Source organism: Danio rerio, chromosome 16 (genome assembly GCF_052040795.2).
Source record: "Danio rerio strain M-AB ecotype USA chromosome 16, GRCz13ab, whole genome shotgun sequence".
Classification (NCBI taxonomy): domain Eukaryota; kingdom Metazoa; phylum Chordata; class Actinopteri; order Cypriniformes; family Danionidae; genus Danio; species Danio rerio.
In genome coordinates, this window is record NC_141036.1 from 32,821,347 (window position 1) to 32,847,237 (window position 25,891).

Sequence of the window (25,891 nt, forward strand, 5' to 3'; positions counted from 1 at the left end):
AAGCAGATGCTAGAGATTTTGCAGAACCAGCTTAATGATCATGAAAGTTGCCTTTGATTAATCCTCCAACCCTACAATCTCTACTGGTTTGCAATATTCTTCAAAAAATCATCCTTTTTTTATTCATTTATTTTCATTTGAACTATTTCTTTGAAAATCAGCTTTATGATTCAAACACGTAGTATGCATTTCCCATGGACCCCAATTTTTCCACTATAGCAGTATTTAATTACAGTAGTCTGTCTTTACCCAAGAACATGTCCCTCTTTTTGATGTGTTCGTGTGGAATTTATCACTACATGAAAAGGAAGTGTTTTTCCAGTGGCTTCCTTATGGAGCCAGAGTTTCCTAGAGGAAGGAAAGCAGCCCATTGTTTTGAGCTGTCGTTTCCATTGGCCTGTGCTGAGGATGTCGGGGGGGTTTCTCTGAGTGCTGATTGGTTCTTTTCCTTAAGTGCCCTGTGAGGATTTCTATGAAAAGGGAGTTTGAAGAACATTTTTCATCGCCAGCCAGCATTAGGGTGCACTTAATGTAATTAAAGAGGGTCAGACGTAATGCAGTTACTCATTTTTATTAGCTGTTGCTGATGGTCGATTCTGCCAGGCTCATATGTGCACTGATTGCTTCTTGTCCTGCATAAAGCGTAACCTCAATAAATTGTAAGCCTAAACTAAAGGTTTTAATTCAGAGCTTCAAAATTGCTTCTGTCATTAGAGTGGTAAGTCATGATGCTTTTTTTTTTTTTTCCTAAACATGCATGTAAGATTGCACGTATATATTATTGGCAAATAATCCTTGTAAACTTAATATTTTCCATTTTTTTTTTTCTGTAAATTGTTCTTTTTTCCATGTAGCGTCATTGGGTTGAATTTTCATATATTACAGATAAAGAATATATTTTTAATGTTGTCCCCCCCCCCCCCCCCCCCCAATATCATGCTGGCCTTAAATCATATGTATAGTTAATTTATTTTGCATAATTTTTACATATTTTTATGTGATTTGTTTGTTTTTTGTTTGTTTTTTTGCTTTTTTAAACCAGTGTGTGAGTTACAGTTACAAAACACAGTACATTGATAAATGGAAAAATTCAAATGGGGTGGGGATGAGTAATGTTAATGAGCTACAAAGCTAAATATTTTAAGATGTTTACAGTTGTAGTCTAGATTTGTATTCTGTCCATTGAAAAAAGTAATATTTTTTTAAATAGAAAATACAATAGACACGAGCTTATGCAGAAAGTAGTTGATGGCATATATTAGATTCAAAATATTGGAAGAAACATAATATTGCACGCATTCCTTTCCTCCTAGATAGATAGGAGGAAAAGAATGCTTGCAATATTATGTTTCTTCCAATATTAATACATATATAATAAATATACCATATGACTTAAATAGCTCTCTTTAGAGAGAATTCATTTTTTTTTTATTAATATCTGCATAAAATAAAATAATCAAATAACAATAAAAAAAAATCTATGTACCAAAGATTTAAATTCAATTAACACTCCATTGTTTTTCTGGATAGTCAATATTCATAAACAGAAGCTGAATAATCAGATATTAAATAACAATGTCTACTCCTGAATGTGTAAATTAAAAAAATATATATCCTAATTAAAGCAAACTTTGTAATTTCTCACACACAAATTCTTCAAACTCTCTTGAATACCGTCACGTGCCTTAATCAATGCAAACCACAAACTCCATTATAGTTCAATGCAATTAATCCATAAATCAGGTATGTCCTGAACTATGGTGTTTTTGTCAACTTTAATCCCTTACATATCATTGGTTACTCTGTGTCTATTACAGATACACACATCATGATATAGTCTGAATCGATATAGTGTGCAGACCTAATAAACAGCGTATTCATTTCACAGTAAAATCAGTTTTAAAATATCAGAAATTCTTTATGTACCCAGGTGTTGCTCTTGAATAATTTAAAGGGAAACTGCTATCAGACTCAAATATTGATGACAAAATACTCATATTGATGACAAAATACTGTTAACTTCATACATTAAACATGTGAGTTCTTACAGCAGAATGTGACCGTATCATTTTTTCTTTCTTTTTTTTTTCTTTGCAGAAGTAGTGCTGAAGGTTCACCTGAGTGACTCCAGCACTCATCAGCCTCTGTCTGGTGTCACGGTGGAGGTCTTCACCAACCACACTCCTGTTTCCTCTGACGTCTCTGGTGCAGACGGCAATGCCTTCATCCGGTTTCCCTATCGACTCGTTGACCTGCTTGTAGTCACCGCTACCAAGCGTGGTTATGTGCCCAACTCCGTCCCATGGAGACCCAGCAGGCTGCCTGGTAAACACCTCATTTTGGATAATGAAATGATTTTAGATTTATTTTACCATTATGGTCATTAAATTCTCACACGAGAATTCAAAGCCTTAACTAATAACAATTTTAAAAAGTAAAATTTAGCATTTATCTAAATCAAGCTGGGATTTAAAAAGCTCTAATTTCAAGTCATTCAGCTCTTAATTTGATTCTTGATTTCTAATTCAATTCAGTGATTATACATTGAATACATATGCTACAGAATTTCTAAAAATGAACAGCAAGCTTCAGATAATAACAGGGTGTCCACGGGGTCTTAAAGTCTTAAAATATTTTACATTTCAAAAACAAACTTTTAGGTCTAAAAAAGTCTTATTCACTAATATATTGTTTTGTAGGTCTTAAATCATTTTAAACAAGTCATAATTTTCCTTTTGGCTGTTGGCCCCATAGGGTAGCTTTACTTGGACAATCAACAAATAATCCATCTCAAATCATAATTTTTTTTTAAAGTTTTTTATTGCAAAGCGATAAAATTCACAACAGCCATTAGACATTTTACAGCATATTCTCACTATTGATTTCCCTTATCAGGGAAAGAAAACTAAAGCAACCCTTTACATCCCTTTACATGATCTTCCATTAATACAAAAACTACTTACAGAATAACCGGGCCATTAGAAAAAAATCCTTAGTGTTTAGCCCTGTATAAGTCTAAAATTTCATTCATAAAGGAGTTAATCTATTATAATAGGAAAATTTTCTTTCTTAGAAGAAGAAGAAACCTGCAGAAAACCCTGGATACATGGTAAATTAATATAAAGCAAATAACTGGAAATGTATTGAGCTGTTTCTAATTTAAACTATATTTATTAGAATATGGAATGTATTTGTACTTTTTAATCCATAAAAAACAAATAAGTTATTATAATTTAATTAAAATGTACACAGTTTGTTCAGTTTACTGCTGTTAAAGTTCTAGTGAAGTGCTTTGATTTGTGCTTTTTTTTAATTCATTGTTTGACGTAATCTTAACTGAAAAACAAAGAGAGGGTGGGACGTAGAGTAGCTCCTTCCCTTTTTAAAAGCAGTGAGAGTGGTTGAGCTCAGGCACATTGAATGAAAAAAAAAAGAGAGCATCTTAAAGGGGGCGTGGCATATCAGATACTAGAGAGCATTTGATTGGTCAAATTTTGATGATAAACTGAAGAATGAAGTGACATGAAAGAAAAATGTTGATCCATTTAGGCGTATTATCAGTTTTTATCTCTTTAAAATGTGAATTTTGTCACTTTTATCCCACGCTAGCTTGTAGATGTCCTGGAAGATTTGCATAATGATAACGCAGCGCCAACGCTTACCAATCACTTTAAATGGGTGACGTCAAGCGTTGCCGAACTGAATTGTGGACCTGTCAGCGCTGTTTCAACTTTTCAGGCACCAACGGAAGTTTCAGCAAATACCCTAGCTCAGACAGTAGCCGATTGTAGTCTTATTTCGTTGGCTGACCCTGCTATGACTATGGTGTCAGCCCCAACTTCAGACACATCCTCCATCAAGCGTTGATGCTGAAGACCTGTGTGAATCGGGTGTAACATCTAAAAAACAATATTTTAATATTACTGGACCTTTAAAAAAAATAATATTCTACTGCTGTACTGAAACCTGAGGTAGGTTACAATATATGCTAATGTCTCATTTTTGTGCATTGTTACACCTAATATTGTTTTATACTGCACATTGTATTGAAGTGAAGCCTGAATTCACTTGTAGCATCTGATGTAAAACTAATGTTGGTCCCAAACCAGTGTCAAGCTGTTTAGTTTTTTCTTCTAAGCCCAATTTGTGTTCGTTTCTTTTACACATTAGTAGCTGTAACTGTAAAATCGCCAGTGTGCACGTGCAGAAAATCCTGTTTTTCATTATTCCTGAACAATGCTGTGTTCCTTGTCTTTGAAGACTGTATTAATTGGATGGATTAATTATACTGTACCTTTCGGTGACTGACACATCCTGTGAGTTTCTTGCCTTGAGTGGAGCTACAGTGCAGAAAACTGTTAGAAATAAATCGAATGCTATAATGCGGCTAATGAGATTAACCCACTTACTAGTAGCAGACAAAAGAAAATCAGCTTACAATCCACAATCATGCAGATGTTTCAGGACACACTATTTGAGGTAACGCATGGCATTGTAAATAGTAGATCTTGTTTTCAAATAGTAATGAAAAAGAAAGTGGAAGGGATTCTTTAAAGCTAGGTTGTGAGTGGGTTTCCTAATTTTCCTAATTTCCTAATTCCTAATTTTCGTACATTTTTGATTTGTTTTTAAGTGTTCTCATCTCTCAGTCTGGATCTGCTTCCTGAAAGAGCTGCTACTCTGATGGTTTATGAAGATGTGGTGGAGATTGTCTCTGGATTTCAAGGTAAAAGTTTTGACAACATCAGTCATCAGTTTGTTCTTTCTGTTTGTTTATTCATAATCATACCAGCAAGACAGCTTTTTTTAATCAGTACCTATAAATTTGTATCTATATATTTGTAGATTTGCAGGACAGATACTGTAAGAAATATTGTGTTGAACAAAGCAAAGCTGGCTAACAGCAACTGTATTCGGATTTAATATAGTCTAGGTAAATCATAAATAAATGTCGGTTCTTTAATGAAAAAATCAATAAGTTATTACATGAAAATTACAATGATTTTATAACTGATTTATTGATGATTATATAAATTATAAATAATTTAGGAGGAAAGATTATAGGAATGTGGACCAAAAGTATTTCTTAATTAAATTTTGTACCTTTTAATAGCAACATTATTTGTTGTTCATGTGACAACACATAAACATAGTGCTTCATTTGGGACTGAAAAGAGTGTTAATGAACTACCTGTACTGAAGGTGAAATGTGAAGGAGAAAGTCAGGGTGTGTCAGGAGTCACTCATTAAAACTGCCTCACAGATCCCTTTTGTGTGTGTGTGTGTGTGAGTGTGTGAGTGTGTGAGTGTGTGAGTGTGTGAGTGTGTGAGTGTGTGAGTGTGATGCATTCCATTTATTATTTATTGTAAATACTGGGGATCGGTAAAATAAGGTTCTGGATCCAGCATGTTCCGGCAAAAATTAAGCCCTGGTTATATTATTAACTATTGAAATACTGATTAATAGTATAGTGGTGCTAATAATATTAAAATACTGAAAATTCTGTAATTACATCTTAAAAGCATGATAAAACAAAGACATGTAATTGTGTGATAAATGCCGCCTCTAAGAGCATTGTTCATAAATGGTGTTTGTTCATTAATGCTGCCCATGTTTATGCTTGCATGATCTCACATGATAACAAAATCACATCACTTTTTTAATGCGCATACTGGAATTTGGTTTCCATCATAGTTTATGCACATTTTTCTTGGATAAAAAGTTTATCCTACTCAGTTATGCGCATTAGTTTTTTTATGAACATTTTCAACAATCATGCGCATCTCACTGTCACAATCAAGCGTTTTTATGCAGAAAAATTCTAAATTTGCATAAAAATAGGTGCATTCTCATAATAGATAAAAGTATTGTGTAATGTGAACACAGCATCATATGAATTTAGAATTTTGTAATGAGAATGCATCTCTCCTTGTGGCTCAGGAGATTTGTGCTAATTAAAATGTTCTAAGTGAGCAGGATGCCACATGCGCATAATCACAACACAAGAATGAAGAGAATTCCCTTTTTCCATCCAGTCTTTTGCATTGCTTCTTTTTCTGTCTCCACATGTCCTTTTTTCTTCCAACTTGCACTATTGTCCTTTTACTCTTCCCCCTAGCAACTTCTTTTTTTGTGTAACCTGCATCTTGGTTTGAGTGTAAGTGATATGTGGAGAAAGAGACATATTTATGGGTCTCAGAGGAGCGCTATCGCTGCTCTCTCATTTAGAGCATCGCCTCAGTCATTCCCCTGAAAACACTCAATCACCACACACTCATAACAAAAGCACAGAGGACACAGACTGACTTAGTGTTTCAGACACACTGCTGAGACAAATGTCACACAAACTTGTCACAGATCTGCTTTTATAGTCCTGTTCTTGGAGACGATTAGTATCACATTCACTCTGGTTCTTTTGCTCAGACACAGCAGTGTTCTCAACTAAAGTGAAGTGTATGAAATCAGCTTTTCTGAGTAGAAGCAGGTGTAGGGACGAGGGTTAATTGATTTCAATAAAAAAAAAAATATATATATATATATATATATTTTTTTTTTTTTTTATCACCAGATGCCATTTCTATATGTATTTTTTGCCTAAATTTAATTACATTGAATCAGTCATTGTATGTCAACTTGGACATTACAACATTATAATGTGTATGATTTATATAAAAACTATTGGTTTCAAAAGAATTGTTAGTGTTTTTAAATATTAATATGGATGTTTGAATGGACATACATGTGCTTACTAATTAAATTTAGCAGTTTAGTTCAGTTGACTTTACTGGTACCCGTAGGTTGATTCTTTTTGTAGCAAAGTTTGGCATTTGATACAAACAATTAAATCACACATAAACACACACCAACATATACACAAAAAAAGTACATCTTAAATATTAAATTTATTCAGAGCAACAATTGATGATGGGACAAAGCTATTCCTGTAACGTTTTTGACATACTAAAAAACATCTGAAACCTTTGACCCGAAGGGAGTAGGGTAAGCTCTTCAAACAGAGGTTGAGAGCTACAGCTACTAATGTTCTGCATTCAGTACTCAACAATATTCTCCTGTCACCGGTGAACAGTATGTTTATTACTACATCTAGATATGTCTATGCACAAATAATACCCTAATGTAAAATATAAGAGCAAACATCTGTATGCCATTTGTAACTGAAAAATGTAAGCCTTTGGCCTTTAAATTGGCTCTATATTACTTTGCCAATTTTCGAAAAATTTCTTGTCTGTAGTTTTGACGTCTCTCATCTTGGTTGTGAGTCCATTCTTTTGCCTTGCACTTACAAAAGGCTGTGGGCTTGTTGCGGTACTGGGGATGAATCGTCTGCAAATGTCTTATTATTTGGACTGCCTCATGCATTCGTTAGCAAGAACTTTGGCGCAGATGCTGTGGCTGGGTCAGGGACTCTTTGCTTCAAGAAAATGGAATAAAACCATAGTTCAGCAAACTCTTTTGGTATTTCCTGCATTTCGTGTTTCCAGTATTGCTAGCACTGCGACTCGAAATGTTTGGAGCTTCCTCACTTTCCTCACATTAGCTACTGAAGGTGAATCTATGAGACTCTTGTCTTTTTTGTGGTAGAGTAATTTCAAATTTGTCATTTTTTTTTTATGTCAGTTAGGGAACAAAATGAACTAAGGCAATATGATAGTTCTCCAATTGACCACAGCAAAAAAAAAAAATTAAATATGACCCTACCCCCACAGAGCTCGCTGAGGCCGGGACCCCCCGGAACCGCTGTCCTAAACAACCTAATAATCTGTCTCAGTCTATTCCTGTTTTTAAAGGACAGACTTTCCAACCATGCCAACAATAAAAGCATGATAGAGGGTCAGTGTGAAAACGTGATCGTTTTCTGAGACAAAAAAAGCACCAATGCCCTTTTTTGCACACAGCTTCATAGTTAGCCTTAATTAAAAAAAAAAATAAGGGTCCAATCAATAACAGTTTAACCCCTTCAGACCTGAATTATGTTCCACATTTCAGAGAAATGAGATGTCATGTGATGTCCATTGTAATGGACGCAGGGTCTGAAGGGGTTAATATTAACTAAATTTGACTCCCCCTCACACAACTGAACAAAGTGATCCTCTATGGGACCATGACTATTTTCATCTCCTATGCTAAAGTAGATAAGAGATGATTGTAGAAATCTAAATCAGCCAATATCCAATATTTTGATGTACACTGCCATTCAGAAGTTTAAGCTAAATATGATTTAAGTATTTAATTTTAGGTAAATGCTAGTTCACATATCACTATAACATCTGATATGAGTCAATACCACTAATGAACACATTGTTGTTAATATATTTATTTAACATTAGTGCTTTTATTCAGTAAGGAAGCATTTAAAAAGAAATCTGATATCAGTCAGTAACCAATATTACACCAATATACAACACCTTTCAAATATTTGGAGTATTATTTATTTAACATTTAATTATTTTTTTACTGGTTTTATTCAGCATCAATGTTCATTTAATTTATTTGTAATCAAATATATGCATATTTGCAAACATGTCTTTTTCATTCATTTTGAACAGTAGTATTGTGCACCACTATTACTGAGGGTCTCATTCTGAGTGTTGTGTTACAGTTGTGTGAGGACTGCATTAGCTATAGCCTGGTCTCATGTCTATGGTATGTAATATTTGCCACAATGGAAACATAATGACCTCCTCACTCTCTAGAGACACATGCTGCACTACCAGCACTCTGTCAACTGCTGATCTACTCCATTTAGAGGAGAGAGATGGAAGATGCATGTATTATGTCGTTGATGTTGGATTATCAGCCTAATGTGTGCCGCATTTCTTCAATCTCAGAATGTTGCGTATTTTGTGTGTGTGTGTGTGTGTGTGTTTGTAGGCCCAAAGTTGCAGCCGCGGGTTCAGTTCCAGAGAAGAGCATTGAGTCTTCCTTCTAATGCAACCTACACCAACCTGACGGCCTTCCTCACTGTGAGCAGCTCCACACAAGACACACAGTACTTTCCATACCTGCAGGGGCTTCATCCAAACTTCACAGGTAACGCAATGGGAGCTGAGCTATTTCTGGGAAATACACTGCAAAGAAATATTTTCTTACTTCATTTTTGTCTTGCTTCCACTTCAAATATCTAAACATCCTCAAACCAAGAAACATTTTCTAGACAAGCAAAAAATTAGTCTTGTATCCAGAAATAAGAAGTCAAAATTAAGTGGATTTTTTTCTCCTTAAAACAAGATTATTTTGCTTACTCCATTGGCAGATTATTTAGCTTGTTTTTACCTATTTTGCTTGTATTTGGACTAGAAATAAGTCAAAACTCTAAATAAAGGGTTTCCGCGGGTTCTTAAAAAGTCTACATTTTAAAAATTGAAACCTTACGCCTTAAGTCTTAAATTGGTTGTTCTAGGTCTTAAATATTTTCCCACAGGTCTTATTTTTGCGATATCCATGTAACGCTACATCTAATGCTCTTCTAAAAAAATTTTTGTTGTTGCTTGGTTTTTTTGTGGTGTTGTAGTTCTTTATTTTACTAGTCCAAATGTAATTTGCGGTATTACAACTAGAAATGAGACCAACAGTTTGTTAAAACAAAAAAAGAAGCGATGCAAAAGTGTAGACCCAAGTGGTTTTAATATTACCGAATATGTTTTTCCACCATTCATAGATTTTGATGTATATATTACAATTTTGAATTTAAAACAATTTACTAGTTACAAACTAAAATTAAGTAACAAATTATGTCTTTGATAACTGGAAAGAAATATTTGAACCTATCAGTTTACAATAAACTGATACCTGTTTTTCTTGGCTTTATTGGTGATAATGGCCAGGAATGTTGGACCATTATTGCCTTTTTAGCATAAATATTGGACAGAAACTAGCCAGACAGTAATGTGTGAATTGTAGAGTGAAAAAAAAATGAATAAATAAAAAACGTCAGCATTTTTGTGAGTTTTTGCTTTTATTCTTTCTATGATAAAATATATAGTTGTAGAGCAACCCATGTTCTGTTGTCATTGATATTCAACTTTATTAGGTAGAAGGCTGTCTGAAATAGGAAAAAAAAGCAAGTGATGCATTAAAGTTTGATTTTAAAAAATCTTGAATGGTTATAAAAATCTTTATAATCTTTATAATAAATTGTAAAAGTTATAAAAAACAATTAGTCTAAAAAATCTTCAATGATATTAACGATATGACGTAGTTTCGGAAACTTATTACTTCTCTGTTTATTCGTCTGACTTTACAGTGGGTTTCTTTTGACTGCCCCCTGTCATTTAAAATATTATCTCAATGGTGAATGTGTCCGATATAAAAGCCTCGTCTGTGAGGTGCGCGATGCAGCACCAGCCTTAGGATGTTTGTTTGTTTTTTTCTGTAGTTCGATGGTGCATCTAACCTGTATTTAGTACTGTTCAATTTGAATAAATTTATTTTATTACTAATTTTGTGATTTTATCATTTTCTCTTTATGTGTATGTGTGTTTTTGATATTGTGATAGGTCTTAAAAAGGTCTTTATGTCTTAAATTTGACATTATGATATCTGCAGAAACCCGGAAATAAGAAAAGCTTTTTTTGCAGTGTACATGATACCAGATTTTAGTAGTTAGCAGTAAACCCCAACAGCAGTGAACAATTTCAATATAAAGTGCCTTTAATGTGCTATGTTTACAGTTCATAATTTAGATATATATATATTTTTTTTTTTTTACAGTAGGTTTAGCTCTATTTAAAGGAGTGTCCCTTTAAATAGATTTATTGAAGACAATAAATCTATTGATTGTGCACTTTGATCTTTGATACTTTCAGACCTTGAAAAACTACACCGAATTACACAGTCAAGGAAGGGTAAATGCATAAAAAAGAATAAATAGGAGCTCTTCTACCAAAAAAAAAAAAAAGATTATCGTACTAAAAATATAATAAACAACAACAGGTTTATTTGGATGCAAAACATGTTACATTTTTTTCCCTTCACTTCAGACAAAATTCACGTCATTAATTGCTCACAAGCCAGTCCTTTTCATTGTGTTTGACGGTCCATAAGTTGAGCCACAAAAAAGTGATCACCACAAAGCATGTGTAAAAATACAGATATAAAGCCACAGGAGAGCAGCTGAATGTCAGTCAAACGTTAATCAACACTATAGAAAGACGGGTTGCATACTTTATTATTTGATGTCAACTCAATACAAAAATATCACTTACTGTAGATGTTTAGATTAATTTAAATTAAAGGGTATGTTTTTGTCTGTATGTGTGCATTGGTTTAGTTAATTAATTGTGAAGTTGTGGTATCGTGGATCATTTTTAAATAAAATGTACATGGGAAAACTATTTTTTCATTGGGCTCTTTAACATAGTTATTTTCACTCTGAATTGATGAGTACTGAATTTCACAATAATTGTGTTTAAATGGAAAGTTCTTGAGCACTGAATAATTAATTATTATGCCATTACATTAGAAGTTCTGTCGTCTATAATGATGATAAATGCCACAAACATGAGTTCACTTTAAAATGAATGAAACTCATTTTCTGCTGTGGTCGTAATTATAATGGATGACTGTTATTATGTCTGTCTGATACTGTTTTAGCTGACTCAATAACAATAAATAAAATGTTAAGAAGTAACATCAACTATCGATCTAACATCGTATTAAAATAGTTTCCTGCACAAAAGTTCATAAAATGGTCAGTTTCAAAGTTGTATGGTTTCCTTTTATTCTGTTAAACACAAAAGAGGATATTTCTAAGAATGTTGGAAGCTAATAGCCATTGACTACGATAGTTGGAAAAAAACGCTGAGGTCAGTGGCTACTAGTTTCCAGCATTCAAAATATCTTCAGAAAACAGTATAAAAAATTTTTGGAACTAATGAATGTTGAGAATATGATGACAGAATGAGCTACTGGTTCCTTTAAAGGTTACCTATTATGCAAAAATTACTGTATAGGGTTTAAACACCATTGTGCGGCAACTGTGTTTAAATATAGCAAGCCTAAAATGTTTGCAGAAACACTTTGATTGACATTCTCCCTTTGTATGTGTCATCAGTGGGGGTATGTGCTTTTTTTTTTTTTTTCATAATTTTTTTTTAAAGAAGGTTGGGAGCAAAATCTCATTTGCATTCAAAGTCACAATCACCAAAACAGCACAAGTTGAATAAAATCCTAAAGGGAGCAGTTTTAAAGAGTTAAAATAATATTTAATGTTTTGAGCTGAAACTTGACAAACACACTCTAGCCACATCAGAGACTTATTTTATATCTTATAAAAAGAGGAATAATAGGTTCCCTTTAATACCCTCTTAAAAAAACATACAAATATCTTGCGTACCTAGATTTTATACGTTGGTTTATGCAGTATGGTCTTATCTTGGTCAATATTGTTTCACATTGTTGTTTTTTTTCTATCTTGTTGAACTCTTGCCTCTCTCTCTTTTTCTCTCTTTAATAGGCAGTGAGCGAAAGTTTGAGCTGACTCCTATAGCTGCACTCAGTGTCCATCTTCTGGGCAGTGATGGGGTGGAGCTTCACGTCAGCGAGCCAATCAGTGTGAGCGTCCCTCTTCCTGCAAACAGTGGCTTAAAAGAGAATGATCACATTCCGGCATGGAGGTTTGACCCTAAACTGGGTGAGTTTATAATATGCATCTATCTTAGAGCTGTAGATAGTATGGCATCATTTTATCATAAAAAAACATTACTAATATCTCACAACTGGATGTTTATGCTGTGAAAAATATTTTCATCAGACTTGTTGAAGGTGTTTCCTTTCTGAAGGTTTACTTTGTTTGTCTGTGAGGTTGTGATCTCTTCAAAGCCTCCAGATTTCCTGTCTTCATTGTATCTGAGGCAAATAATACGTGTTCAAAGCTGAGCTGGAGGGGGGAATAATGTGGGACTGTTTATGAAAATGTTTTCCTTTGGTGAAGTGTTTCCTGATTTCCAAATATGAGTCGCACATCATCAACTATTTTAGTGACCAGATCCTTTAAATGGCAACAACACACACACACCGCTGAAAGACTTAATAGCGTGTTAAAGTTGCTTTTTTTGCTGTGATTATGTGAGATTATACAGATTTTTGTGATGAAAAGGCAGATTGTTCAGTAGGCAAATAGTCATAATCAAATAATACACAGACAGAATAAATCTGTCTGTTCCAAATCAAATCCGAGTCACAAGGTTGAAACACTGTGGCTTTCATTTACAGAGTTTACAGGATTTTGCTAAAAAAAAAAATCTGAATTTTAATCAGATGCATTTGAACATGTAGTTAATGTGTTGCTTTAAAAATAATGCTTTAATGATTGTCTGTGGAGTTGATGGAGATTACTTGTATTCAACGAGGGGTAATATAAGCTCCAAAAAGTTCTGCTTTGTTGTTTTGTTTTACCTGCTGATTTGGTTTTGGTTCGAAATGGAATGATACTGAAGCTTTAATGCTTTAACTGACCCTGATGCTTTACTTGTCTAGAGCCTGGTGTCTTTGTCAGGTTATATGCAATTTGTCCTGTCGAGATCCTGTAGACAAAGATCTTTACCTCGTAAATCAGGGCTCTGAGTATGCCATAATTTCAATGTGGTTAGATAAGGGTTGCTATAATTACAATGCAAGGCCAGTCTGGCCATATCTTCAGCTCAGTGCTCTTTGTCCCTCGCTTTCTCAGTCTGACGAAATTCACCATGCATTCTCAGAGACTCCACATTAAGTTTTTTTTCTTCTTTTTTTCTGTCCTTGTAATAACAGTTTATGTCAAGAGGTAATCTTCTGAAATACTAATCTGCTGTGACAGATCTTTTGTGAAGTAGTAAATTCCTCCTATCAGAGAAAGAAAAATCTATCTCAGATGCTATTCAGATATTTGAGAATATTTTTTCTGTAGTTGCATCTCTTGTTCTCACCTTAGCTGTATACTATTCAAAGATGCATTTAATTATTTTTTTAAATAATGTAAAATATTTGGATTTAAAAGAACTGTTTTATTATTGCTCGAATATGCAGTAATGCAGGAATATTGTAAAATAATATTCGTTTAAAAGAACAGTTTTTTGTTTACAAATAGAAACAGAAATAATTTAAAATATTATTTAGATGTGAGATTTTTGTCAATATATTTTTTTAATTACAGCAAATAAGATTTTACTTCTATTTTAACATCTACATTTTACTTTTATTTGCTTTGTACATTTCAATTAGTTTTATTTTTATTTGTTTGATTTATTACATTATTTTTGAAAGCATTGTTGAAATAGCCATATGCATATTTAACAGTCAAACAGTTTTTTGATTGCTATTTGACTGTTTTATTTTGAGCCTTTTCCATTTAAAATGACCTTACATTTTAAATTAATATGTTGAAGAAAAATATTAAATACAAATTTTATAAAAAAAAATTAAAAGAAACAATAAAAAACTGTAGCTAATTTTGTAGTTTTATGATTGTTTTGTGTTTTTATTTTAGAAAAAACTCCTTTGAATTTAAATGTGTTATTTATCTTTCTATTCCTAAAGATGTTAGATGACCAGGCTCTTATCTTAATGTATTTAACTCTATTTTTTATGCACTAAAATATGTTGGCTATATTCACTGTAAAATGAATATAAATATTTTTGTTTTGTTGATAAAAATATTCTCTGTGCCTGTGACTTTAAAGCTGTAAAGTGTAAAGCCAAACTTAAAGTCTTCTGGCGGATGGCTTGACCATTGCTGTGATTTATGATGCATTTAACAAACCGCGAGGCTGTGCCGCAGAAGCCTGAGACTCATAGCAGCTTCACGCTAACACAGTCCCGCACCAGACTGGAGGAATCGGGAAGACATGCATTAAAGCATCACAATAGGATCTTCATTGAGTTCTTCTACTCTGTAAGCTCTGTTATTTTGTCCGCTCAGCCAGCCAATTAGCTTAAAGTTCTTTTCAAATGACTATTGATAGCCTGTAAATGACTATTGTGTCTAAATTGATATATATTGACTTTGAAATTGAAAAGATTACTAGTATTTGTCAATGTTAGTAAAGCAATTTGTGTTCATAAAGATTAACTTTGAGTGTAAAGCTTGAAGTATTCTTCAGCTAAGTGTATGCTAGTATGGAAGGTGGACAAGGCCAAATGTTTTTAAAACAAAATGAATACAATTTGATGAGGTGCTTCTCTATGGCTGTCAGTATGACATTTAATTAAATATACATTCCAGTATGAATAAACATATTCTTTAAATTCACAAATAAATCTGACGTCTAGTTTTTGCACACATCACTATTGTGCCCTATATGCAAACATATGTCAGTTATTGGCTGTTATCACATGAACATAGTCAAATTGTTTGTTGATATGACCAGCTGTGATGTATTTTTACCCTTTTTGTCTTCCTTATGCTCTGTATGTATAGGGTCTGTATGATGTTAGTTTTTTTTTTAAACATGCAGCACACCTATTTGTTTTAAATTGTATTAGTCCTACGTTATATGTCAACAAAGTACAAAACTGAGCAGAACTGATTTTTGACTATTAGAAAATATACGGATGGGAAAAAATATTGAAGACTGCAAAAAAAAATAGACTGCACCCACATTTGCAAGTGAAAATGTGTATTAAACAGTATCTGCAATTCTAGTTCAGTCTGTTTTAACACATTACTTTTGGAGAAAAAATGCAGACGAGAATGTTCAATCATTATTAGGGGTGGGACAATTCACAAAATTATCAGGTTGGTTTGAATCACTTTGGTGGTCATGATATTCAGATGGATTTGGTTTACAATGTAAAAAAACTATTGTAGCAACTAAAGACTATTTAGAAATATCATACATCAGCATAAGTCTCTGAAGAGCGAGGGGGGATCCGGGGGTGAAAAAGGTGCGCGACTTATTTGAGGACCGGGAGGGAGACGCGTGATTTCCGAGAGATTATCACTCGTTTGCGGGCATTATGAGTCCCGCAAATGCATAGAGACCCCCAGAACTTCTGGGAGACGTGGGATTTCTAAATATCACGTTTAACAACTATAGTGAGACACGATTCAGCGCGTGTGTGTGTGTGTGGTCACGGGATGTGTGTTTTTAGCGGATGGAGGGCTGTTCAGAAATGCTAGGTAAAATGGTGTGGATGTGGATCATTTTTGTTCTAAAATGCCATTTTAACAGTAAGACGTATTAGTATAAACAGGGCCTTAGTGTACATTTTTCGCGAGCGGGTTTATTAATCGGGTGGGATTTTCGACTGGGGGTGGAGGGGGTGGGCGGGGGCGTGATGGATCGCAATGCTAACTCAGCATCGTGTTTTCTAATGGCCATCGGTGATGGACGATGGCATCGTCTATCGGCCCAACCCTAATTGTAAGGCAATGTGTTCTAATTTCACTCTTATTATACATATAGGACATATACATTTTAATTTAGTTCTGTGTTGCTGATCAATGGTAATGATGACCTTTATTTTAATATGTGATTTCACAAATTTTTATTTTAGACTTGCCGACTCTTAAATATGCAAATTCCTATGTTGTGATACATGTGTTCCACTGATATGAAATTTAAAAAGTATTTGTGAGCTGACAGAGCACCAGCTTGAGTATTGAGTTGCTGCTGCATCCTGCACTTGAATCTTTAAACCGATATAACCTGAAGCATGTGAATTGAAAGAACAAAGTTGAACAGTGATGGGATAGACTAGACTGCGGTTAGCTGTAATCACACCAACAAACTGCTCTAAACGCCACGAGAGAGAAAGCATCAAAGATAAAGCGAGGGTGATACAGACTGTTATACATGCTATAAGACCACATTTTCCAATCAGATACCAAAACAATCCACACACCCACTTACCCGTCAAATGATTATAAAAAAGCAGAAAATGCTTGAACCATGTGGTACATTCAGGTACTGATGCGTATCCACACAAACGAATGGTTAATTTTTTCCCCCTCCCATCCCTACTCATTATCGAATGGAGTATAAATTAAAAGGCTGTGGTGTGGGCTAAAAATATGAAGCAGTTTGTGGTCTTTACACAAGGGCAAATGTTAGATGAAAAAATAGTGCAAATAAGCTTTCAAAACAAAAATATACTGTATATGTGCGAATCTAAATCAGCTCAAAAGACAGAATACAGGATATTGTGGGAAGCAGTTCTTTTTGGGTTTCTAAGTTCAGGCCATGTCTGGACTGCTCTGTTATCACTGTTGTCTCCTGGCAGCCACTCATAAACAGAGCAGAGAACAGTGGCAACACTAACTCTATTTCCTCTCTTATGATGTAGTTGGCTTTGTTGTCTGTAGTGCACTGGGACACCAGCTAGACTGAAAAGCACATCAGACCCCACATTAATAATACTGTTTATTCCTGCGTTTACTGATAGAAGCATTGCAATGAATAAGAAAATGATCTGCCAGGATCTGTAGTTAAGTAAGCAGTCGCCTGATTCCATTTAATATTATTTAATAATAATAAAGGAGCATAAGCAAATCAGAATATTAGAACAATTTCTAAAAGAGCACATGATGACTGACCTAATGGCAATCGACAATCAAATGTAATAATATAACAGTTTTGCTGCATTTGTCATCAAATAAATGCACAGCATTGGTAAAAAAATACACAAATTGTGTGTGTATGTAGTAGTTATATTTGTATAAAACCATATTGATCTTCACAATCTGCTGCTCTGGGTTGAATGTTCTGCTGTTAACTCAGTCCAGTGTATCAAAACTGTATCAAAGCAGTTGCATTCGTGTAAATGCATTGTTAAAAGCCAACTGGCAAAGACACCTTATGTAATGCTGCGCACAAAGCGCTTCACACAGGGCTTTCTTTGCGTGGCAGATTGATAAATTGCAGAGCTCCGCATGTGACTGTATTGTGAGAGTGTGAGATGTTGTCCAGCAATATTCCTGCGTCACATGTACATGAAGCTAATTGTGTAAACAATGCTGAATCATTCTCCAGCCTCTTTCGTCTGCTCTGTTTGTGTGCATCAGCATTTTGCTCAGTGCGCTGCTGTGTTTATTTCACTGCTGTAGCCTTCAGTGCAGTGTGTCTGCTGATCTGGCACTAATCAATAAAATCAATCAATATTAACTGAATAAGATCAATGTGAACTGTGGTGCAGCGACTGAGAATAAAAAAACAAACAAATGTTTTAAACTTTTAATCACGAATGATCATACCCGTCATACCCCCTACTGCTACATGAACTGTTTTGAGGATTGCATTGGAGGGGCAACGGCGCCTGTACTGGATAGGAAGAATATTGAACCATTTTTATATTTATTTCAAAGTGTTTCATGCCTAAATAAAATGAAAGCACAGACGACATGCACATTTTAGAGCAAGGGGCATCCCCTGGTGGTTCGGCGGTATTAGTTGTGTATAGGGAAAATGCCAGGAAAAAAAACTGATGGTTGACAGATATGCAAATGTTGAATTTCCAGTGAGATATGTTGATGTTCTGCTTTTATCTAAATGACTTTCTTCATTCTTTTTTCCCTTTTTCATACACAATAATCCTTTCCTACAACATTCACTGCCATCAAGTGGTCCTTAAGGGGACTGTTCCCCCAAAATTATTATCTACTCACCCTGAAGAAGAGGTCTCAAATTTGTCTCTTGAATTTTTTTTTTCCTTCTATTCAACACATAATAAAATATTTGAAGACTATTGGAAGCTGTAGTCATCCATAAAAGAAGAAATACTTTGAAAGTCAATGGCTATTGGTTTCATATTATTTCACAATATTTTATTTGGTGTTAAACAGAAAAAAAACTTTGGAGGTTTAGTACAAGTGGAATTTACGATGTAATCCATTTAAGCAAATAACCCCCTTATCTGATTTGAACCTATTCACATTTTAGCTTTGTAAGTTTAAGAACATTCTTTTCACAGACTTGCAGAATTTGAATCGTGAATTCAGTTTGAATGATTTATCCTAATTCTCTTTTATCTTAACTGTTTATCTTAATCAAGGGTGCCCAAAGTTTGTCCTATGAAAGGACAGAAATAAAACTTGACTGAAGGTTGCGGGCCGAAAGTAAAATTTCCTTTTGGTACACGATGCAAAATTTATTAAAGTTGCCACAGGGTCACCTTATTCATTTAAAATTATTTTATATTCTAGGCATCACAGTGGTGCCTTGGGTAGCACGATCACCTCACAGCAAGAAGGTCGCTGGTTCGAGTCTCGGCTGGGTCAGTTGGCATTTCTGTGTAGAGTTTGCATGTTCTCCCCGTGTTTGTGTGGGTGCTCCAGTTTCCCCCACAGTCCAAAGACATGCACTGTAGGTAAATTGAATAAGCTAAATTATCCGTAGTGTATGGGTGTTTCCCAGTGTTTGGTTCCACCTGGAAAGGCATCTGCTGCGTAAAACATTTGCTGGATAAGTTGGCGGTTCATTCCACTGTGGTGACCCCTGATTAATGAAGGGACTAAGCTGAAAAGAAAATGAAGAAAGAATAAATTCTAGCGACTCGCTATAGCCTTCTGTTTTTACATCTCAGCCATGTATTTTGAATTAACAGCATAGTGTTTTGTTTCGTAATGATGTTGGATATTCTACTCCTTTAAAATGGCAACAGACTGTTTGCAAACTAGACATACTGTCTTGCAATTGATTTCGCTATATAAAAAAAATCATCTTGCCAGTCTTTTTTGAACTTTCTATTGTCTGTTTGCCACCGTCTTGATTTCTCCATCTTGTCTGTTTATATGTTGTCTTTGACTGACGTTGATTGTCGCATGTACATTAATTCTTCCAATGATTCTTCCAAAACAAAGATAGAGCAGTAGGGAGAAAATGATCCATTTATAGTAAACTAGGATCACTCTGATTGGATTATTAGTGATTACAGATAAGCAGCCAGTCGTGCTTAATCATATCACGAGCTCCTCTCAAAATTAGTTTATAAAACTTAACTTAAAGAGCCCCTATTATACATGAAATTGGTCATATTTTGGTTGTAAGGGTCTCCAACAACAGTCTAATATGCATCCAAGGTCAAAAAACACTTTCATGGTCTTATAATTTGCATTTATTTTTACCTAATTATCCCAGCGACTCCCATATGAATCGTTCAGCGATTAAATTATTTTTTTCCCCTCCTTAACGCAAAGCTAATCTGCGCTAATTGGACCGATGCCAGCCTGTTTCGATTGGTCGACACTGACAGCCTTCAGCGTGAGACAGAGTGAAATGTCCAGCAGCTAATCAACAATATAAAAGTAGTCACATTGCATACATGCTTTATAGTGTGAGGTGTGGATTTTGGCTGCCAATTGTTGAATGTAAATACAGACGATAGACTTGAAAATACGGACGACTAACTATTTTTTTGTGCAAACACTCCAATAACTAGGGAGAAGATCAACACGTGTCCTAGGCATTTCACTCTACCTGCTCTTTTCTTCTTTTTCACACACACACACACACACACACACACACACACACACACACTACCCTTCTCCTCAGAAGAACTTGAGAGAGATGAATACCAGCCCCTCACACGCTACCTGCGCTTTTTTCACACACACATTACTCTCCTCCTCAGAGGACACAACACCAAAACATTCAAAAACACAATACATAGAATCCGCTTTCGGGTTGAGGGCAGTGAACTATTTTAAAACTTGACCGTTGCAGGTGTGTACAGCTGACGATCCGTAAACAAAGCGGCACGCGTCGAGTTTTCAATGTGGCTTTACACGTGATATGAAAATATAAAGAGTTAACCTGATACAGTACAAGCGGTTACAAGTAACAAATCACAACTAAATACATAAATTGCAAGCTAGAGTAAACGAGGCAACAATTTTAATCGCACGTACTTACACTTGTGATCCATGATGCACTGTTCCGTGTTCTGACAGTCTTTACTGATCCTTCCTTTAACAAACGGCCAATGAATTCTTCTTTGTAAGCATGTAGTTTCCAGAAGCACTGCACAGGGCTGGGCTATAATGCTGAGGTATTTTTTGCAAAAGTAAACCTCAACCACTTTACAGTTTCATCCTTGGGTAGAGACTGTCAATAATATCCATCTGCACAGCTCGACTTCATTCGACCGGCGTGTGCGTGTGTGTGTGTGCCTTTTGCTTCTGTGTTAGCGGGCAGGGCCTCAGGTTTCAAATCTCCCGGGTTTGCGCGCACAACTACTTGTTTCGTAGCCGCATCATCGCAAAACACCTATTGACTCGTTATCAAGACGACTCGTTTGAAGCACTGTTAGTTGACTCTTTTATAGATGAATCAACAGTTTTTAAACACTGTACACTTACAGATTTAAGCCTTAGATGGATATTTCACTTCACTTAGAGCTGTGTTACACACTATGGAAGGTTATTTTCAAAAACCCATAATATGGGCTCTTTAATTTACTATTTATTTTATTTGTTCAATTTAGTATTTTTCATGACGTTAACTGTAAAACAACAACAAATAAATTGAGTTTAAATAAATTAAACTCTGTCAAAGCCACCCCCCCTCATTCAGATGCAAAAACATTGTTAGCATCTCTGTCTCCCATGTTTATTCTCAGTTATTTTACATTAAAAACAGTGAAACTAATATATTATTTGCCATAAAATTTAAATTACTGAGCCTGCACACAGTTAATGTTTTTTTTTTATATTTGTGTATGAGCACCTGTAAACCATAAAAAAAGAAACTCCTTGTGGTTTTTGCACTCACTTGGTGAATAAAGCCCATTCTGATTCTAATTAATTAGGAATGGATAACAACCTAGATATAGATCCCAATGGAGGCGCTTCTTGTAGTTTGTATGGTTGGATTTTTTCCCTGTCTGGTTCCACACACATTTGGGAAAGCATCTAGACCAAGTGTGCCGCAAGCCTGCGTTTGAGTGAAGGTCTCGGCCGTTAGATCGCCCCCTGGGGGCTGGCTGCAGTACAAGTCATAAAGCCCGCCTCCTCCGTGTTAATGAAGGAGACTTGAGCCCAAATAAAAAAATGTATTACACTTGCAATAAAATGTCCCGAAAGATGGTTCTGGTGGATTAAGGCACTGGTTATTGTGCTGAAATAGGTGCAGATCTTCATTTTTGTAAACAGTTTGTTTTTAGCAGTAATTTAATGCTGGGCGTGTCATCGTGATTGACAGTTGTGATTGACAGTTTATCAAAGCAGCGCGTCTGAGCTTCGGCAGGAGACTAAAGTGTTATTATTCGCTTTCTGTGTTATTTTACCATGACAAAATGAGTTCAGCAGTAAACTACAGTTTTTGACATACATGATCCTGGTGGAACACTGTTTATTCTCTAAGGTCAGGGCTTTTTTCGGGCTTTATTAGTTTGCTGATACATGCCTATCCACCCAAATAGCAAAATATACTTGGGCCAGTACAGGCTAGATTCTCGCCTGCCGGAGACTTACTCCTCAGAGCTCAGACTGACTACCTATGCTGGACCTACTCCGGATGCCTGTACTCACTGCCCGATTCCAGCCCGAGTCAATCGAGCCGGCGCTGCCACATGCGAGCCGGAATCAACCCGCGACGCCGTGAGTATGTTATGCGCTGCGGCCCGGAGCTGGCGCGATGGAATATATAAAACCCTCATATTTGTTAACGTTATTACATCCATTTGTGTTGATATGACCGCAAACGCATGCTGAGAAGTTCGGGGGGCGTGGTTGATTTTACATAAAGCGTTTGGTTGGAAGCTCGGCTCCGCTCATTTTCGCGGCTCCTCCTCTGGCTCCATCAGACAGTCCTTCTGCGCATGTCAAGGCTCCAATTTCAGCAGTCGTTTGCGACAGTTTGTGCCCGTCAAGCAGGCGTTTTGCCCTCAAGGCGTTTAATGGGAAAAGGGGCTGTCACGTCGTCCATATTTTTTACAGTCATTGATCTAGACACAATAGTCTAGTAAAAAGTCAGTTGATTGTATTGTAAGTGATCAACAGAGAAATCTGATAGAATGGTAGTACAGTATTTTGAGTGATTTCTGTACTGTCTGTTCTCAGTGCTGGACTCAAATCAGCGCTGACCACAGACTTCCTCGAGACAGAGGTTTATATTTCTTTTGTGATTGATTACAGGATTGTATTGTTTTATTGTAGTGGTGATATTGCTGAGTAGCCATAATGTAAACCTACTAAACAGAAAAAGACAAAGTTACTGTTACTGTGTACATGTAAATATCACAGTGTAATTTGAAGGCTTTTTTATGCATTTTAACATTTTGATTTGAACAAAAAATATATTCACTGCTGTATAAAAATATTGAAAATGTATTTAACAGGGTATCCTCAGGGTCTTAAACTGTCTTAAAAGCTCAACTTTAGACGTTAAAGTCTTAAATTTACTGAAATTTTGTGTTGTAGCTCTTAAATGTTTTTTAACAGGTCTTCATTTTCCTTTTTTCATAGCTACCCAATCTGGCCATTACTACACATACAATCACCAACAATCTATCTCAATAAATATTTTTTAAAAAAGCATTTAATTATTTTCATTACAGTAACATTTTGCTTAAATATTCTCCATTTATTTAGTGCTGAGGATACTGACCTGGCCTATATTTTTTATTATTAAATTATTATTATTGTAGACTGAAGTTTTTGACAGCTATGTTTTGTTCTATTGTTGATAAGGGTTATAGGGTTTGTGAATGGATATATTTGAAAATTAATAAATATATATTTGAACTAAATTATTATTATTGTATTATTAAATGTATTAAATTGTAATCATTTTTTGATGGGGCAAGTGAAAATATATTTGTAGTGTTATAATCTAAGCATTTAGCCCCATATAAGTCTAATTTCCTTTATAATAGTCTTAAAAGCGTACTCGCACTATGTACAGTTGCCTTGAACCGGGCCAAAGCACGCTTGTCCCCCTCCCGTTTCCCCCGACAGCCCAGACTCTCATTACATTCGGGCCTGGGCATTCTTACGTCATTGAAGAAGCGCTGTTCAGTAGAGAAGCACTCTCGCTTAGCACAGTGAAGAGTTCTTTAGTTATATTGTTTTAGTCGTTTGGGATGCAGTGACGCAGTCTGATATTTCGCCGAACTGATCCGCCACTTTTGATGCTTATAAACAATCATAAAAGTCCTCATGCTACAGGAATTAGGAGATTTGCTGAAGGTGCAGTTGTCGTGCAGTGAGGGGTTTGTGTCTTTATTAATCTACGACAGTTTGCGTTTATTAAACAGTAAGAATTATTAATAAAATCCATATAAAACAATCCCGTAAAAGTCATGTCTTGTCTTCAGTTTCGGGCTCTGGTGCTTCGCACTCACACTACAAGCGTACCGCACCAAAGCCCAAGTGAACTGCACTCTGACACACCTCTTCCAATCTGGCCAGGGCCGGCCAAGTGAACCGTGCCTAAGCCCGATTCAGAGCACTTACTGTACTCTTCTCAAACGATCCGGGAGACAGGCCCGGGCACGTTCCGGATAGCATAGTGCGAGTACGCCCTTAGTCTTAAATTTAACTTGGTGAAACCTGCAGAAACCCTGATTTAAATTCATGTAACATTCATGAACTTGCACTTTAGACCAATGAAATGCATCACTGATTTATTAACTTATTTAGTTAGCTATTTTATTTATTTTTTAATGATGATTTTGAATGGTAATTCATCAGTTGCAAGAATATGAGGCAGCACAGCTGTTATCGACAGTAATCTGAAATCTTTCAACAAACATTAGAATCACTGGAGGATCATGTGACACTGTAGACAGGAGTAATTATGAACATTCAGCATTGCCATCAGAGAAATAAATTACATTGAAGAAAATATTCACACAAATAGTTGTTATTTTGATTTCAAAATAATTGTCACAATATCACTGCTTTTTAAAATCATTATTAATAAATAAATGCAGCCTCCAAACTTTGACCAGTAGTGTGTATTAAATACAAACATGTCTATGTGTGTGTGTGTGTGTGCGTGTGTGTGTGTGTGTGTGTGTGCGTGTGTGTGTGCGTGCGTGCGTGCGTGCGTGCGTGCGTGCGTGCGTGCGTGCGTGCGTGCGTGCGTGCGTGTGTGCAGGTGCCTGGCTGAAGAGCAGTCTTGGATACGTTCAGAGAGAGGGCAAGCAGTTGACTCTCACGTACATTGCCCCTCAGCTTGGCTATTGGGTCGCAGCAATGTCTCCTATCAACACAGGTAACAATCATCATCCATTACTAGGCCTTTTTTATTTGAAATATTGTTGGATGGCTGTCCATTCTTTGATTCTTTTATATAGCCATTAATGGAGAGAGGAGCCCAGCAGGCAGACATTACAAGTGCTTTGTAGCAGACCGAGTTATTGACTTGTAGAGTTGTTTGCACATTCACTGTGCTATTCATATCTGCCAGCTAAAAGAATGATGTCATTATGCCAGGGGTCATGGCTTTCAGCATGAAAACGATGCTTCTAGGACATCTCTGCTGTTGAGGAGTGCTATTGATGGATACTGTAAAGGGGAGAAGTGGTACATGGTAAATGTGAAAGGATTCATCGATGCTGAAAACCAAGTGTGCATGTTCTGTTGTAGGTCCGGTGGTGGCAAAGGACATTAGCACTTACCACACAGTCTTCCTGCTGGTCATACTAGGGGGAATGGCCCTCATACTGCTGTTCCTGCTCTGCCTGCTGCTCTACTATTGCAGGTGAGTCTTATTTTGGGGAAGAACAAAGCCTAATAAAAATATCTGGGAAGATCATAAGATCATTTGCACAGGGTAGAAATGTGAACTTTGTTATAGGAACTAGTCACCAGGTTGATTCACTGAGAACTAGTTTTCCCCTGTGCCTGGCGAGGTTATAATTGTTTTTGATTTTTCATTAGTTTTAGTTTTTATTTAGTTTTGTCTTTTTGTTTTCAAATTCAGTTAGTTTTAATTAGTTTTTAAAGGCGGA

At 35.7% G+C, this 25,891-nt stretch overlaps 1 protein-coding gene across 4 annotated transcripts in view; it reads left to right on the plus strand.

The window, feature by feature from the left end:
- Positions 1-25,891, plus strand: part of fam171a1 (family with sequence similarity 171 member A1) — a 54,503-nt gene that overhangs the window by 22,921 nt on the left and 5,691 nt on the right. Inside the window, exons 1-8 of one of the 4 annotated variants that reach the window (XM_087287171.1) lie at positions 502-718; positions 2,098-2,325; positions 4,634-4,726; positions 8,894-9,052; positions 12,477-12,653; positions 22,995-23,040; positions 25,036-25,152; positions 25,527-25,641. In XM_087287171.1, coding sequence (XP_087143297.1) covers positions 12,615-12,653; positions 22,995-23,040; positions 25,036-25,152; positions 25,527-25,641 — 317 coding nt within the window. In that variant the 5' untranslated portion in view covers positions 502-718; positions 2,098-2,325; positions 4,634-4,726; positions 8,894-9,052; positions 12,477-12,614. Of the gene's footprint in view, positions 1-501; positions 719-2,097; positions 2,326-4,633; positions 4,727-8,893; positions 9,053-12,476; positions 12,654-22,994; positions 23,041-25,035; positions 25,153-25,526; positions 25,642-25,891 lie in introns of those variants that run through there. The other 3 variants (XM_087287170.1, XM_087287169.1, XM_087287168.1) reach the window with 3 other exon arrangements.